Source organism: Equus caballus, chromosome 11 (genome assembly GCF_041296265.1).
Source record: "Equus caballus isolate H_3958 breed thoroughbred chromosome 11, TB-T2T, whole genome shotgun sequence".
NCBI classification, from domain to species: domain Eukaryota; kingdom Metazoa; phylum Chordata; class Mammalia; order Perissodactyla; family Equidae; genus Equus; species Equus caballus.
Window position 1 is genome coordinate 1,684,660 of NC_091694.1, and position 16,199 is coordinate 1,700,858.

At 63.8% G+C, this 16,199-nt stretch overlaps 1 protein-coding gene and 1 long non-coding RNA gene across 10 annotated transcripts in view; one reads left to right on the forward strand and one right to left on the reverse strand.

The window, feature by feature from the left end:
• Window positions 1–358: 358 nt before the first annotated feature.
• Window positions 359–16,199, reverse strand: part of BAHCC1 (BAH domain and coiled-coil containing 1) — a 77,044-nt gene continuing 61,203 nt past the window's right edge. For 8 of the 9 annotated variants that reach the window (XM_070225783.1, XM_070225788.1, XM_070225791.1 and 5 more), the window contains 18 exons: window positions 14,324–14,425; window positions 13,474–13,673; window positions 13,199–13,335; window positions 12,700–12,828; window positions 10,485–10,605; window positions 9,450–9,742; window positions 8,470–8,648; window positions 8,080–8,381; window positions 7,743–7,850; window positions 7,507–7,657; window positions 7,311–7,425; window positions 7,136–7,211; window positions 6,903–7,011; window positions 6,030–6,149; window positions 5,694–5,870; window positions 4,397–5,577; window positions 3,219–3,455; window positions 359–2,656 (listed from right to left, as the gene is read on the reverse strand). In XM_070225783.1, the coding sequence (XP_070081884.1) occupies window positions 2,450–2,656; window positions 3,219–3,455; window positions 4,397–5,577; window positions 5,694–5,870; window positions 6,030–6,149; window positions 6,903–7,011; window positions 7,136–7,211; window positions 7,311–7,425; window positions 7,507–7,657; window positions 7,743–7,850; window positions 8,080–8,381; window positions 8,470–8,648; window positions 9,450–9,742; window positions 10,485–10,605; window positions 12,700–12,828; window positions 13,199–13,335; window positions 13,474–13,673; window positions 14,324–14,425 (3,944 nt within the window). In that variant the 3' untranslated portion in view covers window positions 359–2,449. The remainder of the gene's footprint in view (window positions 2,657–3,218; window positions 3,456–4,396; window positions 5,578–5,693; window positions 5,871–6,029; window positions 6,150–6,902; window positions 7,012–7,135; window positions 7,212–7,310; window positions 7,426–7,506; window positions 7,658–7,742; window positions 7,851–8,079; window positions 8,382–8,469; window positions 8,649–9,449; window positions 9,743–10,484; window positions 10,606–12,699; window positions 12,829–13,198; window positions 13,336–13,473; window positions 13,674–14,323; window positions 14,426–16,199) is intronic. The other variant, XM_070225790.1, reaches the window with a different exon arrangement.
• Window positions 10,490–12,043, forward strand: LOC138916077 (uncharacterized). The gene is made up of 2 exons (XR_011422734.1): window positions 10,490–10,625; window positions 10,940–12,043. It is a non-coding gene; the product is annotated as an uncharacterized lncRNA (long non-coding RNA).

A 16,199-nucleotide genomic window follows, 5' to 3' on the forward strand; every position in this document is an offset into this window, starting at 1 on the left:
TCCTTGTGCTTGTGCCTTTGCGGGCTGACCCTCCCCTTCTCACCTCCAGGGGCGTCTGCCCTGGCCACATGGACTGGTTCATGCTGGACATCTGACCGACATCTGGTGAGATCTATACAGACCTTCAGAGGCCCCGGCCGCCCCAGACCCATTCTGGATGGACGTCCCTCTCACGGGCCTGAGGCCGGTGCCTGGAGGGGCTCCGCTCCGCCCAACAGGCGGCAGGCCTGGCTGAGACGCCCCAGGCCCGGGGCTTGGGCGTGTCTGCTGAGACCCCCCAAATCTCTGGGGCTCCAGGGAGTCACCGTGCGACATGCACACAGACCCTGAGGCACAATTAGGATTCCAGACCACCGAAAACTGTACAATAGTTCATATATTTATTCTTAAGCAAGTTATCAATAGAAAATTTAATACTAAAATGCCTTTACATAGAGTTTGCTGTTCATAAAACCTTTGTGTTTTTTTTTTTGTTTGTTTGTTTTTAGTGTTTACATTGAAAAAAACCCAACCATCCTCTTCGTTTACACATTTACAATAGGGGAGCTTCTGCCAGGTTTAACCACGGTTGGGGGAGGGGCCACACCATCCACACGTACAGACACAGATGGGGGAGGAGAGAGGACAGGACAGGATAGCGGAGACCCGGGGTGGGGGCGTGTTCCCTTTGCTGGGTGCTCGGGGTGAAAGCAGCCCTGGGCTGCGCTTCGCGGCTGGGCTGTCCCCACGCGGAGCAGGGCGCGTCTTCCCCTTCCGCATCTTCCTGCTTCCCCGGCCCTGGCAGCCCCTCGGCCAGCGGATGCCACCGGGACGCCCCCACCAGGAATGAAATATTGCACTCGGCCAGACAAAGGGGAGCGTCGGGCGGAGGGCAAGCTGGGGTCCAGGGGCCCCTCCCCATCCCTGCACTTCCCATGGAGCCGCCGGGAGTGGGAGGAGGGCCCTCCGGGGGGGCCGGGACGGTTTTCTGGTCTCCTGGTCAGAAAGAAAGGGGGGCTGAGGGCCCAGGTTGCGGTGCCGGCACCTGCTGCCACGCCTTGTTTCCTGGGCACCTGGGCTGTGGGTCACATGAGAACTCGTCCTAAGGAGCAGTGGCTAGCTTGGGGGGCTTTCCTGGGGCTCCTGGTGGGGCCAGGGGAGCCCCGGGGAGGTGAGACATGGGAACACATGGCCCTTGGTGAGTTTTGGGGACAAGGTCTGTGGGGCTACAGGTCCGGCTTGCCCTGTCTGTCCCTCTTGGCCATGGGACAAGTGAAGGGTGACATGTTCTCTGGGGTTCCTGGGGTGGCGCTGAGGGTCTGGTGCCCAGGGCACTGGGCGGAGGGGAGCTCCCTACACTCAGGGTCAGGGTGTGGGCTCAGGCGAGCAGGAGGGGCCCTCGCTCCCTGCTCCCAACACTAGCCCAACAAGCTATTCGCCCTGCCAAGTGGCCGCAGGAAACCTCCACGTGTGTTGGCGGGGGCCAGTCCCTTCCCTGCTCTGAGTGGACACTGGACAAACTGGCCATCGGAAAAGAAATCAACAGTAACTTGGAATACTCAGGAAATAAAATCAAAACATCACTTTTTCATATCGGTACTTCAAAATATTTGTTCATTTTTGCTTTTTTTTAAACAGAGGTAAGATACGTATGGCTGCTGTCACACTCCTGGGCTGGGGGCCCAGCTGATCCTGGCTTTCATTTTAGCTTCTGGGATCCCTTCTCTCCCCAAAGGACCCTCATTATTGAATCTCCCCCCAGAACTTTTTTTCCTAGGAGATGAGTTAAAAGGAAATAAACTTGTGTGACTTTCGTCTTATACAGTCCCCCGAAGAGATCAGCGGGTGTCACCAGGGGTCCCATTCAACCCCTCCTATGGCCTCCAGCCCCCCGCCCCCCACCCTCAGCTGCCTCTGTCATCACAGATGCCCCAGTTGGAACTCAGCTATGCTGAGGAAAACAGTGCATTTTCAAAGAAAACCCCCCAGAACAAAATCTCTACACACACACGCACACGCACGCACACACTCTCATCACGTGTGGGGAAAATCCTTTTCCACTTTTTTTTCCGTAAAACTTCCCCGCAGAAATACAATATTTACAGAGAGAAATAAATAGACAACACACCTGATTTCTGCTTTCCCTGGTGGGAGACAGTCGGAGGTACTAGGGAAAATATGGCTTGGATTCTAATCTCTCGTGAACTGCCGGCGGGAAAAGAGAGCGCGGCGGCCGGTGGGCCACAGCCGACCCTCCGCAGCAGACAGGGTGGGACTGGATCCGAGGCCCAGAGCTCTCTTTCCAGGGAAAATAGTAAAAAAGCCTAGGTCTCGCCTGGTGGGTTTGCATATTTGCTCAGACTCGCCCCTTGGGGTGCGGGGCTGGCTGCTGCCTGTCTGCGTCCTCGCGGCTCCGCGCCCCGGGCACCGCTGGGCGGGCAGGGCCTCCGCGGGCCAGCCGGGCGCAGGCTCAGCACAAGATGGGCACGCCGTCGGCCGTCACCAGGCGCCCCGTGGTGGGGTCGTAGGTGCCCGCCAGGTAGTAGAGGTCCCGCCGGTCCTGGTACTTGCGGCTCCGCGTCATCTGCTCGTACTGCTCACGCCCCACGACCTGGCACTTGTGGGAGATGGTCTGCACGTCATTCTCGTCCTCGTGGCAGGACTGGTACAGCGCGTTCTGTGGGGGCCAGGAGGGCGAGGAGCACTCGGGGTCGGCGGCCGGCCTCGGCCAGTGCACCCCACCCGATCCCTTGGCTGTGGAAGGGTCCCTAGACTAAGCAGCCTCTTCGCTGGGCAGCCAGGCGGAGTCGGAGGGACACTTGTTCCTGCACTGTCTGCAGACCCAAGCTCTCCTCAGGGCAGAGCAGAGAGGGCACGGGGGACGTTTCTGTCTCAGGCTGGCATTGGGAGGCAGGGAGCAGAGGGCCATGGGGCAGAGAGGCGCTGCCTCGGATGAGACCTGCTTGGTGCCACTTGCTGCTGTGGGGCATAGCCCCCCCACGAGGTGAAGTCATCACCCATTTCACGGAGAGCCAGGGAGGAGGTGCAGCTGGGGAGGGACCGGGGTTCCAGGGCACGAGCCCTCAGCTGCCTTGCTTCCTCCGGGGCCTGTGGCCACCCTGGGCAGGGAGGCTTTGAGGGGTGGGGGTGGGGAGGGGCCTCCGAGTTGACCACTCCCCTTGTTTTGGCTCTGGATCCCCCAGAATCCCCACCTGCCCACAGCACCCCAGGGGCCTCACCTTCCCGTCGCTCTGCCGCTTCCCCAGCTTGGTCTCCTCCGGGTGGTAGAACCACTTGACCCTCACGACCATGTTGCTGCCCCACGACTCCCACATGCTCTCGATGCGGCCGACGTAGGGCAGGTGGGGCCGCCCGGCCGACAGGAAGACGGCGCAGTCCCCGACGCGCAGCGTCTCCTTGCCCCGGACGATGGCCTTGTAGAACAGCTTCCTGGCTTTCCCCTTCATGCCCCGCCTCTGCAGGGGAGACAACCAGAAGCAGAGGGCTGACGGGGGCCCAAGCCTCGGGGACCGGCGGTGGCTGGGAGGTGCAGGAGACAGAATGACAGAGACAGAGCAGGAGGGACAGACGGCATGTTTCGTGTGTGACTGTGTGTGCGTGGGCACCTGTGAGGGCAAGACAACTGCCAGAGGAAGGCCACCAAGCCATGGGTCCAGGATGAGGTCAGCCATGCCTGGGTCTACCCTGCCCACCAGGTCATGACATCAAGACTGAACCAACTAAAGGAACGTGGGATCTGAAGGCAGAGAGGGTAAAACTATGAGCCGTCCACTGGAGCGTCGTCTACAAGGGCAAAAACATGAGCTGTCCACTGGAGCATCATCTACAAGGGCAAAAACATGAGCTGTCCACTACAGTGTCATCTACAAGGGCAAAACCGTGAGCTGTTCCCTGCAGCGTCGTCTACAAGGGCAAAAACCTTGAACAACTACATGTTCACCCATAGAACGTTGGCAAAGACAACGTTTGCATCCGTGCGGTGGTATTTTGAAGCCCTCCCAAAGCTGGCTGTGTTGTTCATCAACATGAAAAGAAGCTCAATGCAACACTGTGGACTGTGGACAAGCGCAACTGCCACAGGCAGGACAAAACACAGGGTACGTGCCCCAGTGCAAACTTTATTCACATGATCATATAGGCAAAGGCAAGGACTTGGAGGTGAAATTGAGACAGTGGTCATCTGCCTCCTTGGATCATGGGTGGGTGTTTGTTCTTCCCTTGAGTTTCCTAATTTTTTCCGTTGAAATTGAATAGAATAAACCCCAAAACGAGAGAGAGAGAGAGAGAGAGAGAGAGAGAGAGAGAGAGGGAGCTGAGGAGCAGGAACACGTGCCAGCTTCGCAGGGCACCAGGGTTCCCCACTGGGCCTCTGCCCACAGGGAGATGGCCCACCCACCTGCGTGGGGCTCCCCGACCACTTCCAGAGCTGCCGGGCGGGCAGGAAGGCTGAGATCTTTGGCCGGTTCTCCACGGAGGGCAGCCGTTGCCTCCGGGAAAGCTCTTTGGCTTTGGAGAAGCTCATGGCCTCCTTGCGCTTGAGCTTGGATTTGCTGCCGCTGGGGCCCGCGCCCCCGCTGGCCACCGCGGCCCGGGACAGGAAGCAGCGCTGGGCATGCGCGTGGGGGCCGCTGCCCTTGGCACGCAGGGCCTCAGGCTGGGCCAGGAGGGCGGGCACTGGGTGGGTGAGGCAGGTCTGCAGCAGCAGGGCCGGGTCCTCATCGTCCGAGCTGTAGGAGGAGCCCTCGTCGTCCGAGGAGCAGAGGCTGGAGGTGGACAGGGAGCCCGAGGAGGAGGAGGTGGACGAGCCCGAGGAGGAGGAGGACACGGATAGGCGGGCGAGGAAGCGGGAGGGCACACCGGGGGCCAGCCCGGGCTCGTCCTCCTCCTCGTCCGAGTAGGAGCTGTGGCAGTCACTGTCGCAGGGTAGCGTGTACTCGGCCTGGCCCGTGAACTTGCGCAGCGCCAGCCCCACGGGCAATGGGTGGACGGGTGCCCGGCCCTTCCTGTCCTTGCCCACGAGGGCTGGGTGTGCGTAGCCTGGGCTGGGCAGGGGCCGCCCCAGCTTGGGCCCGAGGTCCTTGTCGCCCACGAGCAGTGCTTTGCAGTTCTTATTCTTGGGGGAGGTCACGCCCTCGTGGTCCAGCTTGACCAGGAACTCGCCGCCCGCCCGCCGCCGCCCGCCCTTCTCGGCCTCGGCCCGCTCGGCTTTCTTGGCCCGCAGCAGCTTGTGGGCGCCCCCGGGCAGGCCCGGCCCGCCCGCGCCGACGAAGGGCGCGTAGGAGCTGGCCAGGCTGCTGAAGGAGTCGGCACGGAAACCATTGCCGAACACGGGCGTGGCCACGCTGTGCACAGGGAACAGCGCCTCGCGGGCCCGCAGCTTCTTGGCGCTGCCGTTGAGCTGGAAGAGGTTCTGCAGCACGCCCGGCCCCTTGCCGCCCGCCGTCGCTGCGGCCACTGCCTTCCGCTTGGTCTGTGCCACTGCCGACCAGCTCAGCAGAGGGCTGCCCCGGCGGGCCAGGAAGTGGTCTGAGGCCCCTGAGGGGGGCTTGGCACCTGAGGTTAGCAGCTCTGCTTTGCCTGGGGGAGGCCAGGTAGGGTCAGAGGGACCGTCTGCCCACCCCTCCCAGCTCCTGGCCCCCTGCCCCACCCCGAGGGTGCATCCCCACCCGGGTTCTCAGGAGCCCCTCGAGTACCAGCTTTGTCTTTGCTGATGGATTTCTTCCCGGGGGTCTTCGAGGCCTCAGGGCTGTCATGTGCCTTGGGTGACAGGTTGGGGGCGGTGGCCTCGCTGGGTGGGGGGGCCTCGCAGGAAGTTTTCTTAGTCCTCCGGCAGCTGCTGGACACCAGCAGGGCCGGCGAGGGCTCTGTGCCTGCAGAGTGGACGGGCGGCCTCAGCACTGTGCCGTGGGGTGACGGCCTCCTCTCGACCCTCCTCGGGAGTCTGTCTGGACCCAGGGGAGGCCCAGCCCGACCCCGGCGTGGGGCTGACCAGGCAGTGAGAGGCCTCCCACCGCGGCCCTAGGGCTCACACTGGATCTTGAAGTCCGGAGGCAGCAGCCTGATGTTGGAGACGGCGATGTGGCCGGTGTCCCCGTCGTCAAACTCCACCACCACTGAGTCCAGGTCCTCCTCCTCGTCACTGGAGGCGCCTGGGGACGGGGCCCATCTGAGCATGTGGCCCTCTGCTCAGGACCCACAGGGCTCTCCCTGGCGGCCAGGTGGCCGGGACGGTAGGATGACAGGATGGGCTCCCAGGCGCCTGACAAATGACGCTGGGCAGATTCTGCTCCCTGATCACATTCCACCTTGGAGGTGCCACAGCGGGAAGCAGACGGCCTCCCCTCTGCCTCCTGCGCTGTGGCTGGAGCGACAATATTACCGCCATCCATCACCCCCACCCTGGGGCATGCACACAAGGATTCGGAGCCCAAACCTCCCCCAACACACACGTGCATGTGTGCAAATACACCCCTGGCTGAGGCCTGCCTGGAGGCCTCCTGCCCGCCCACCTGCCCATCAGACCCCAGGGGCCCCACATCCCCTGCCTGGCAGGTCAGGAGGATTCACCCCAGGGGAGCTGGTGCCCATGTACCAGTTCATGATCCCCAGGACCGGGGCTCTGGGTCCCCTTCCCTGCCAGGCCTTCTGGAGAGCCAGAGCTCCCCACCCTGTCTCTACCCCAAGTACCCCCTGGCCTTTCCTGGTGACGGAGGAGCTGACCCCACTGTCAGCTCTGCCTGCCTTGGCTCGGCCTGGGAAGCAGGGCTGGTGGGAGGCGCCCCCCACCCGAGAGGCAGGAGCCCCTCCCCCGGCTCTCTGGGGGCCTCAAGGTGGCCTCATCTGCAGCTCTGCTTGAGGAGAGGAGCTGATCAGCCTGGCTGGGGGCCTTGGCTGCAGCTTACCTCGGACCACGTTGCCTGGGTACAGGCAACGCGACTTCTGGCTCCAGTAGGCGCAGACCCTCGTACCGGGGGGAAGGTACCGGCTGGACTGCGGCCGGACATCGAGAACCTGCGGGAATAGCAGGGGCGGCAAGCCCTGAGTGGGCAGGGCTGGGCCAAGGGCACCACGACGGGCTTCGTGCAGCCAGGCCACCTCCCCTGGGCAGCAGGCCGAGCGGGGGCTGTCCCCTTACCGCCTCCTGCAGCAGCTGCTCCAGTGAGTAGATCCTTTGCCGGTTGCCTCTCTCACCCTCGATGACGATGCTGTAGCTGAGAGGTGTTGGGGGAGTGTGAAGGGGCCTGCGCATCCACGGCCACCCATGGAGGCCACGGCCCGCGTCCCTCTCCCCAGCTACACCCGGGCCTCACATGTCCGGGGGCTGCAGGGTCCTGACGCTGCCCGCATACAGCAGACTGTCTTCCTTGGGGATAAGCACAGCCAGCCCGTCCTGCAGGTCCTCCTTGTGGATGGTGCACGAACGTGCTGGGGGGACCGTGGTGTCAGCACCTGGCCTCTGCCCGCCCCCGCTTCTCCCCGCCCCTCAGTGCTCCTCCCGCCACTCACCCAGGGCGGCGCTCTGCTCTGCGCTCAGGGGGCCACTGGGCCCCTCCTCGTCCTCCTCCTCCTCCTCCGAGAAGCTGCTGCTGTCGTCAAACTCGAAGTCGTCCTCCACTGCGAAGCTCTCCAGTAGCCGGCTCACCGCCCGGCCCTTGCCCTGGGGGGCCAGAGGGGTCAGCTCCCTCTGGGGGCTGTGGGAGAGGTCTGTGCCCCAGCCGGACCCCAGGGGTGGGGGACGCTACCTGCTTGCCGCTGGCCTTGTTTTTCACCTTGGCCACCTTCCTGCCCCTCCCCAGGATGGCCTTGGCATTGCGGGGCGACAGGGCGATGGACAGGGCCCCGTTCTTCCGCTGTTGGGGCAGGTGGGAAGGGACTGAGGTGAGGGTGGCACCAGCTCCCAGCTGGTGGCCGGCCCAGGGTATGACTTGTGCTGACCCCGAGTGTGAGCCCCAGGCTGTGACTCAGCAAGGAGAGGGTGAAGCGAGGTCCCCAAGGTCTTTTGCATCTGGTACCCACCCTGCTGGGCCCAGAACCCTTGGGAGGGTGCCCACTGACTGTGGGGTGCCGGCTGGCCCTCACCCGCAGTCCTGGCTGCAGCATTGTGCTCTTGCGTGTGGCTCTCTTGAGGCGCTCGCTGGCTAGCTTGCTGCCCTCCTCGCGGCAGGTAAAGGCCCGGGTGGGGCTGAAGAGGGCGTCCCTGCTGGGGGTGGACCCCGGCTCTGCCCGCAGGCCACCTTTGGCCTTACCCTTGGCCTTCTTCTTGCCTGGCGCGCCTGGGGGCCTGCGCCCCGGGGCCCGCTCCAGCTTGGTGCCCACCTTGGCCTTCACCGCCCGCCTCTTGATCTTGACCTCGCTCTCTGGGCTGGACAGGCGGCAGGCCCCTGTAGGAGGGAGGGGGGCGATCGCAAGGGTCCCAGCTGTGGGGTCCTGCTGGCCAGGCTGACCCCAGCTGCCCTTGCGCCTGCTTACCCAGCAAGCCCTGTCGCTCTTTCTTCTTCTTGGCTTTCTGGTTGGCTTCCATCTTGACCACGGAGGAGGGCGAGGGCCCCAGCGCAGCCACACTGGCCCCAGCATGCAGAGCCAGCCCAGGCTCCTTGGGGGGTGCCTCTGTCCCTAAGAGACCCTCGCAGGTCTCACTGTCATAGCCACTGCCTGGGGGGAGGTGGAGGGTCCGGGTGACCTGGCGTCAGAGCAGCACCATTTTGGGCTGGAATCAGGGGAGCTGACCGTTCTTGTGTGGATATGCTGGGGGCTGAGTGGGGCCCTGTCACTGTCATCCCTGGGGCAGCTCTGGGGGCAGGCACCTGGCCAGGCGTCCTGTGGAGGGGGGATGGGGATGGGAAGGGGAGGCACCTCTCTGCCCTTCTCCCTGCCTCCCTTTTCCTTTCTTATACCCTGGGCAGCGGGGTGCCCTCCCTGCCAGCTTGGGGAGCTTTCCCCAGGGCAGCCCCTCCCCCTTTCTGTAGTCCTCCCGTCAAATGGCCTCCCACTTCCTCCTTCCTCTTTCCCTCCCTTTGTTCCTTCTCAGGGGAGACCTGGGGAGGCAGGGGCTCGAGGGGAGGAAGCGTCTATTTTTCCAGGCTCCTGTTTCTGGACATGTGTGTTTGCTGGGGGCCTGATAACCCCTCCAGGTCAGCATGGCCGGACGCTGCAGGAAGGCAGGCTGGGCAGCAGAAGGGCTATTTTTAGCCCCCTTTCCAGGATGCATCCAGGGGCCTCTTTCCTCCTCTTTGCCCTGATGTGGGGGTAGGGCAGAGAGACCTCTGTGCTCTGCCCTGGGGCGAGGTCTTCTTCCCCTGCCCGTGCCAGCAGGAGGTCCTCCCTGGGTCCAGCAACCCCATGAGCCCTGACCTGGCTCCTGAGGCTGTCCTAGCCTCTGCCCGCCTTCTCCCCCAGCCTCCAAGGGACCACGGCCCGGAGGTCCTGGCTGCCACGCTCAGACCAATGACTTGCCTGCCTCGAGTGCCGTGGCCTCTGCCGGCTGGGCAGGGAACTTGGGTGTCTCCCTGCTGCCGTCACCGTCGGGCTGTGGGTGCCGGGCTGCCCCAGACACTGTAGTGCTCTGGGCTCGAGACAACTTCTTCCGAATTCGCCCACCTGGGGCAGCCTCTTTCCGCCGGAAGGGACTGAGGGTGGTGGGCAGCCCCTTGTTCTTGACTTTCGGCTTCAGCTGGGCCACCTTGTGGGCCACTGCGGACACCAGCTCGCCCTGACTACTGCTTTTCTTGCACCGAACCTTCTCCTGCAAATGGGCAGGCAGCAGCTGCACTCACTGGGGCCCTCACCCCAAGCCATGCTCGGAAGGTGTCACTTTCCTTGGCATTGCCCTCCAAAGGGCCAAGACAGCTTCTGGCCCAGGGGCACAGGGCCTGCCCATTGGAGCCTACAATTGTGCCTGTCCCGTCCCCCACCCCACAGCCACCCCCCGCCTCCCCTACTCAGGCTAGGGGGAGGGAGGCCAAGGGCCCAGGGGGCTGTGTGTGCTCTGGGAGGGATGGGCAAAGTGATATCATGCTCAGACCCGCCCCTCACCTGTCCCTCCCCGGACCCTGGGATAGAGAAGGGGCGGGAGGCGCCCCCTGCACAGAGAAGGAATGCATGCTGGCACCTGAGGGCCAGCCCACCCCAGGGCAGGGGCAGTTGCCATCAGCCTGCACTACACCAGGTGTGCACCAGGCCCCGTGGACTCCATGGACCCACTCCTGAGATCCTCTCTGTACCCTGGGGTTCCTCTGCCTTCCTGTTCCTTCTGCCTTTGTGAGCTGAGGGGGTCACAGAGCATAACCAGCTCCTTGTCCCACCCGCAGGGTCAGAGGCCAGCCTCTGCTGAGGTCCTGAAGTATGCTGGGCCTTGGTTTGCTCATCTGAACAGTGGCAGCCCAGCTGGGTGCTGGTGCAGAGTAGGGTGGCAGTGTCCCCGTGGGCTCAGGCCCTGTCTCTTCCACATCCCGCACCCTGAGCCCGAGGGCGGACCTGGGACTCACCACAGGGGCGGGCTGCAGGCTCACACGGACGCCCTTTTCCAGTCGGCTCCGCTTCTTCGTGGGCTCGTCGCTGCCGCCCCGCAGCTCAGCACACAGCAGGCTCAGGCTGGACCGCATGGCTCTGGGGGCGCAGGGGCACAGGTGAGTGAGGCCAGACGCAGGCACACCTGGGCGCCCTGGGCCTTGTCCCCAAACGGTTCCTGTGGCGGCAGCCAGGGCACCCCGGGGGGGGGGTCACATGGTGCAGCTGCATGTCTGGGAGACCCCCCTCTGCCAGTACTCAGCCCCCCTGGGCACCTGCCTCCCAGCCAGACCCTCGGCTCTCTGACTGGAGGCGCAGCCCTGGGCTCAGGAGCCAGGGCTCCGTGGCTGGCTGGGCCACTGTGTGACCGGGTCTGTAGCCTCAGTCTTTCCACTGGAAGATTGAGACAGTAACAACTGTGCCTCTCTGCTAGGCTGAGGCCCTAGGGAACCACCTGCTACCAAATCAGGAAGAAGGCGCTGGGAAAGGCTCCTGAGAATGCGGCCGCCTCTATCATCACAGCCACTGCCAGGAAGAGGGTGGCGGCAGCCACCAGGGAAGCTCTGCCTCCCAGTCCCCAGGGGGTCCCCAGGGGATGCTCTGCTGGGCTCAGACCCCTCAGAGCTCCATCCTCTGCCCTCAATTCAGCGTCTTGAGGGAGGGAACCCTGTACCCCCCGCCCAGCTCTCAGACGGGATCCGGGAAGCTGCCAGTACTGAGCCTCAGTTTCCCCATGTCCCACATGTGTGAGCGGGGAGATGCCTGTATTTGCTGTCCTATGCTAGACGGGGGCTGACCTCTCACTTGCCCCCTCCTCCGCCAACACGGCGTTAATGAAAACGAGTCACAGATGGAAGCTGAGAGCCCTGGCCTGGCCCCGGCCCATGTGGCCGGAAGTTCCCCTTCCCCTTCCCAGCCAGGGAGGAGGCTGGGCAGGAAGCGGGGCCCTGCAGCCATGCTTGGCCCCCAGGCCCCAGCCCTCCCACTTCCTGCCTGGGCCCAACTGCCAGCAGCCCTGCAGGGCAGGGCCCCACAGGGGGATGGGGAGTGTAGGAACCCAACACGGGGAGGTGGCGAGAGGGAGCCCTGATCCTTAGGAAGGAAACTCCCTGGACTTGGTTTCCTTCCCTGTCCTGAGGCCACTGCCCTCCAGCCACGGCCCGGCTTCTAGGGTCAGTGGAGAAAGTGGCTGCAAGTGAACAGCAGGATGGGCTTCCAGGGTTGGGGGCTTCATGCCAGGTGGGCTAGAGCACAGTGTGGGGCAGCCTCGCCAGGGGCTTCCCAACAGGGCCCCTGGCCAGACCCTGGCATCGGTGGTCACCACCCTAGCCAGCAGCCCCCACTGCGCTGGCCGGTTCTCAAAGGGGGACCCCTGGAGCCCCCTGCCAGGTAACACCTGGGCAGGGCGGAGGGACAGCTCGGGGAGGCCCCCCGGCCATATGGCGCCTCCCCGCCACCACCCGCAGCCGACGCAAACCCCTCCCTGTACCCTTCTCTGCGTTTGCTAATGTTTTGTGACATAAAGCCCCGAGATTAATTTTTTGCCTCTGTCTTAATTGAAGGAACCATTTAGTGCCGATTTAACTATTATTACCGAATCATCAGGATTGATGCAGTGCGCACACGCGCGCGCCAATCGTGTTTGGAGGAGCTCGGAGGATTTATGCAAATGGGCCTGCCGGGAGAGGCAATTTGTAGCCGAGAAGGACAATTATACCAGGCCCGGGAGTGCGCCAACGACTCTGCCGGGCGGGTAATGGATAATAACATCGCTCGGCAGCCGTGAGCAGCACCGCAGCGTGACCAACGACTTTATACAGCGCAGATAAAGAGGCTTTTACGCAACGCCGCCTCACGCTCGAGGGCGCCGGGCCACAGGCCGCAGCGTGGGTGGGGCCATGCCACAGCCCTGGCCACGGCCGGGTGTGTGGAGGTGGTGTGGCCGCCCTCCGGGCTCACAGTGACTTCCAAGAGGAAAGGAGCCCAGGTGGGGTCGAGTGCTGACAGTGGGCAGAGGGAAGGGGACGTCTGGCCTGGGCTCCGTCTGCTGGGTGGTCACTGTGGCCCAGCGTTCCGAGAGGGAATGCTGGGTGTTCAGGAGGAGCTGTGAAGTGGGGGCAGCTGGGGAGCCAGAGAGGAGCCCAGCGCCAGCCCCACCACGTACCCCGTGGCCGCCCCGCACCCAGGACTCACTTGACCTTCTTGCCGTCGCCCCTGGGGAGTGGGCCGCTGGCTCGCAGGGCAGGCAGCAAGCTGGAGTATTTGCGCTTCCTTGGCCGGCCCGGCCCTCGCCTGGCAGGGCTCCTCGAGCTCTCCTCTCTCCTGGGGGCCACAGGAGAGGCGGTCTGAGACTTATGCCCACTCTGGCTCCCGGATGGGGATCCAGGAGAGGGCACTGCCCTTGGGGAGCTGCGGGGGGCAGGCCCTCCCAAGACTTGACCCAGGGAGGCTGCACCAGCCTCTGCTGGCAGTTCTCCCACCTGGACCCCCCGCCCTGACTTGGTTTCTCTGCTGGGTGAACAGCTCATCATCCTGCTGCCTCAACGGACCCTCCCAGGCCCCAGCTTCTGACCAGCTCAGCCGGTCCACCAGGGTGCTCCCTGCCTACAAGGAGGTGCCCTGGGCTGGGCTGTACCCACATCTGTCCGGGAGCCTGAATCACACGTGCCTGCCCCCCCGACCCCAGGCGTACTCGTGGTCATGCCTGCGCTGCAGGCGGGCCAGCTCCCGCTGCTTCTCCTTGTAGCGCCGCTGCAGCTCTGCCAGCTGCATGCGCATCTCCACCTCCTGCGTGTCTAGCCGGTCGATGGCGGCCTTCAGTGGGCATACCTGGTGGGCAGGAGCACAGGAGCTCATGAGCCCCGTCAGGGCCTCACGACGTGGCAAGTGGGCGGCCGGCCTGGGTGCTCAAGGTCCCCCCGGGCTCAGGGCACTGGGCTATGGGGGCAACCAGGGACCCCCACTCACAGGCTTGGTCTTGGGGGTCCAGGTGTCCTTGCGCTGCAGGATCTGCATGCGGGGGGTGAGCGTGGGAGCCCTGCGGGGGTCGGCAGCAAGGGGCTGGGCTGAGGAGGCAGGGCTGTCCAGGCCAGCGGCCTCCACCAGGGACCAGGCTGAGGCCAGCGTGGCCAGGCGCTGCAGGTTGAAAGCCAGGACATCCTCCTCCTCTGCGGGGGACATGAAGATCAGAGTGTGTGCGGGTGGCGGACACGCACTGTTCCTTAAGGAGGTTCTGGATGCCAGCCTGCATCTCAGCATGGCCCAGACCCCTGGGGCTGCCCTGCTCCCTGAGAAGTGAGGACCAAGGATGAGGGTGAGGTGGCCAGGAACAGCAAGATGGGGCCCGGGGCTGGCCTCTGCCTGGGGAGAAGTCCCCTTTGGCTACTGTGGGCGAGGCCAGCTGGGATGGCACAACCCCTCCAGACAGACCTCAAACCTAGTAAAGTCACGCAGCTTGTTACACTTCTAACAGACACTGCCCATGCATGTGCACCCACTCCTGGCTTCATGAAAACCTGGAGCATCACAGCCCTAGCGGGGTGGGGAGGGATGGCCCAGCGCAGGGTCAAAGGGCAGCGGAGGCAGCATCCATTCAGGAGAGAGTCCTGGAATGGAGACTTGGGACCCAAGTGCAACCACGGGGATGCGGTGGCAGCAGAGATGGGGCGCTTGGTGCACATGGACAGGCTGATCCCTGGAGGAGCCACAGCTAGGGAGGGGAGCCCACCAGGAAGAGCCCTGGGGGTTAGACAGGGCACCTGGAGCTGGAGGTGCCAGTGAGCAGTCGTGTTTCCCAGAACATACAGCTAGCTCTGACCTCCTAGTGGGCCTGGGCGCACGACACTCGAGTAGCCAGGAGCACACCTAATGCCGTGGTCTTGGCCTCCTGAAGAAGAGAACTGGCTCCTTGGGGAGACGGCTGATTCCAGGGCAGTGGAGGTATGGGTGAGCCCGGAACACAGGAAGTGCTCAGAGAAAGACAGGCACACATGGGCACACATGGGCCAGCCAAAGGGGCTCCATGGGGCAAATGTGAGACAATTCGGTCATCAAAATAAATGGTGACAGCCACAAATTACAACAGATTAAAGAGAATAAGAATTCACGAGTCACACTGATATAGATAAACAAATGAATTGAATGCAGAGGAGGGGAACCATGTGGTTTCAGAGCGCCTCCCCACAAAGGTGGAAGTGCCCGGCCGATGCCACGGATGGAGCTGTGAGGTGCACCACCTCCACAACGGCACAAAGCCGCAGGGCGGACGCTGGAAGCTCAAAGCTCTGGACACTGGTTCTGGGCCAAGACCACAGGAGACCCTCAGCCCAGAGATGGGCTGCTGGGTCAAAGGTGCCCTGAAAATGGGGGCTGAGGGGGCCCTCTCCTCCTGGCGAGCTGAGCTGCTCCTGCCACCCGCAGCCAGGGCAGGGCTATCTGCTAGCCTCATTTCAGCAGGAAGTTCTGCACGGTCTTCCCATCTCTTGGGGTCACTGTGAGCACTCAGAAGCCCCTCTCCTCGCCTCCCTCAGTCCTCCCCAAGCCCCACCTCCCTCAGGCGAAGCCTGTTGAGATTGTGCAGTCCTGAGGGTGAGCCTGGGAGGAGGGTGGGTGCAGGGAGAGGGCAGAGAGGGGGCATGGAGGGGTTGGGGGAGGGCCCTGCTCTGGGCTCCAAACACCACCCAGCCTGGCTCTCTAGTCTGGGGGGCAGTGGGGAGAGCCGATAATAGACCCGCTCCCAAGCCCCAGGGGTCTCAAACCCCTATCCCCAGGGCTGCGTGAAAAGACGTGGGACCTTGTAGGGCTGCCCAGGCAGGCAGCGGGCGTCACAGACAGAGACAATGGCCGAGACGCAGGCTTCCTCCCCACAGCCGTGCCTGGCCAGTGGGCCAGGGAGAAGGCCAGGGGGTTGGCCGGGGGGAAGGTTGGGGGGCGGGGGGCAGGGCAGTTCAAAGCAGGGAGGTCTGGGGGCTTTGATCCCAGGTGGGATCTTGGGGCAGCCCATCCTGGTTTTAGGCTCACTCAGGAAAGAAGGGCCATCCACACCTGGGAGGGAGAGGGTGCCCAGAGCCCCTCATAGTGCTCCCCACCCCAGGCAGGCCTCTGCCAAGGGAATTTGGGCTTCCCCAAATCCCAGGATGGATGGGAGGCCGAGGGGCACCACATCTCCAGGCAGCTCCTCCAAGAGCAAAGCAGGGCCTTCTGGGCGCTCAGGGCCCAGCCCCTGCCCTCGGGCCTCACCATCCAAGGCCAAACAGAAGTGTCCCACTCACCCCCACCCCAGGGCTCCATCTGTCTGGGGCCTGAGTCCCTGCAGCTGGGATGGGGGTTTGGGGGCAGCTCACCCACCGAGCTCCCTGGCTCTGAGCCCAGGTGGGGGCAAGTCAAGGGTCCCTTGGCAGAGGCCTGCCCAGAAGGGGGAGGGGGTGCTATGAGGGGCCCTGGGTGCTCAGGTCAGTGAGCGTGGGACGGGCCCCAGCCCAAGAGCAAACAGGCTGGGGCTCTAACCACGGCCCGGCCATGGAGCCAAGAGCCACAGAGCCGAGGGCCACATCGCCTCTCTGAACCCAGTTACCTCCTCCCACCTCTCTGGGACCCCCACCCGGCCTTTCACCAGTTGCTCTGTCCAGCCTGGGGGAGTACTTTAGGGGGTCCCCTCTGAGGAGGAAGCAACAGGAAACCCTGCTGTTTCTGGG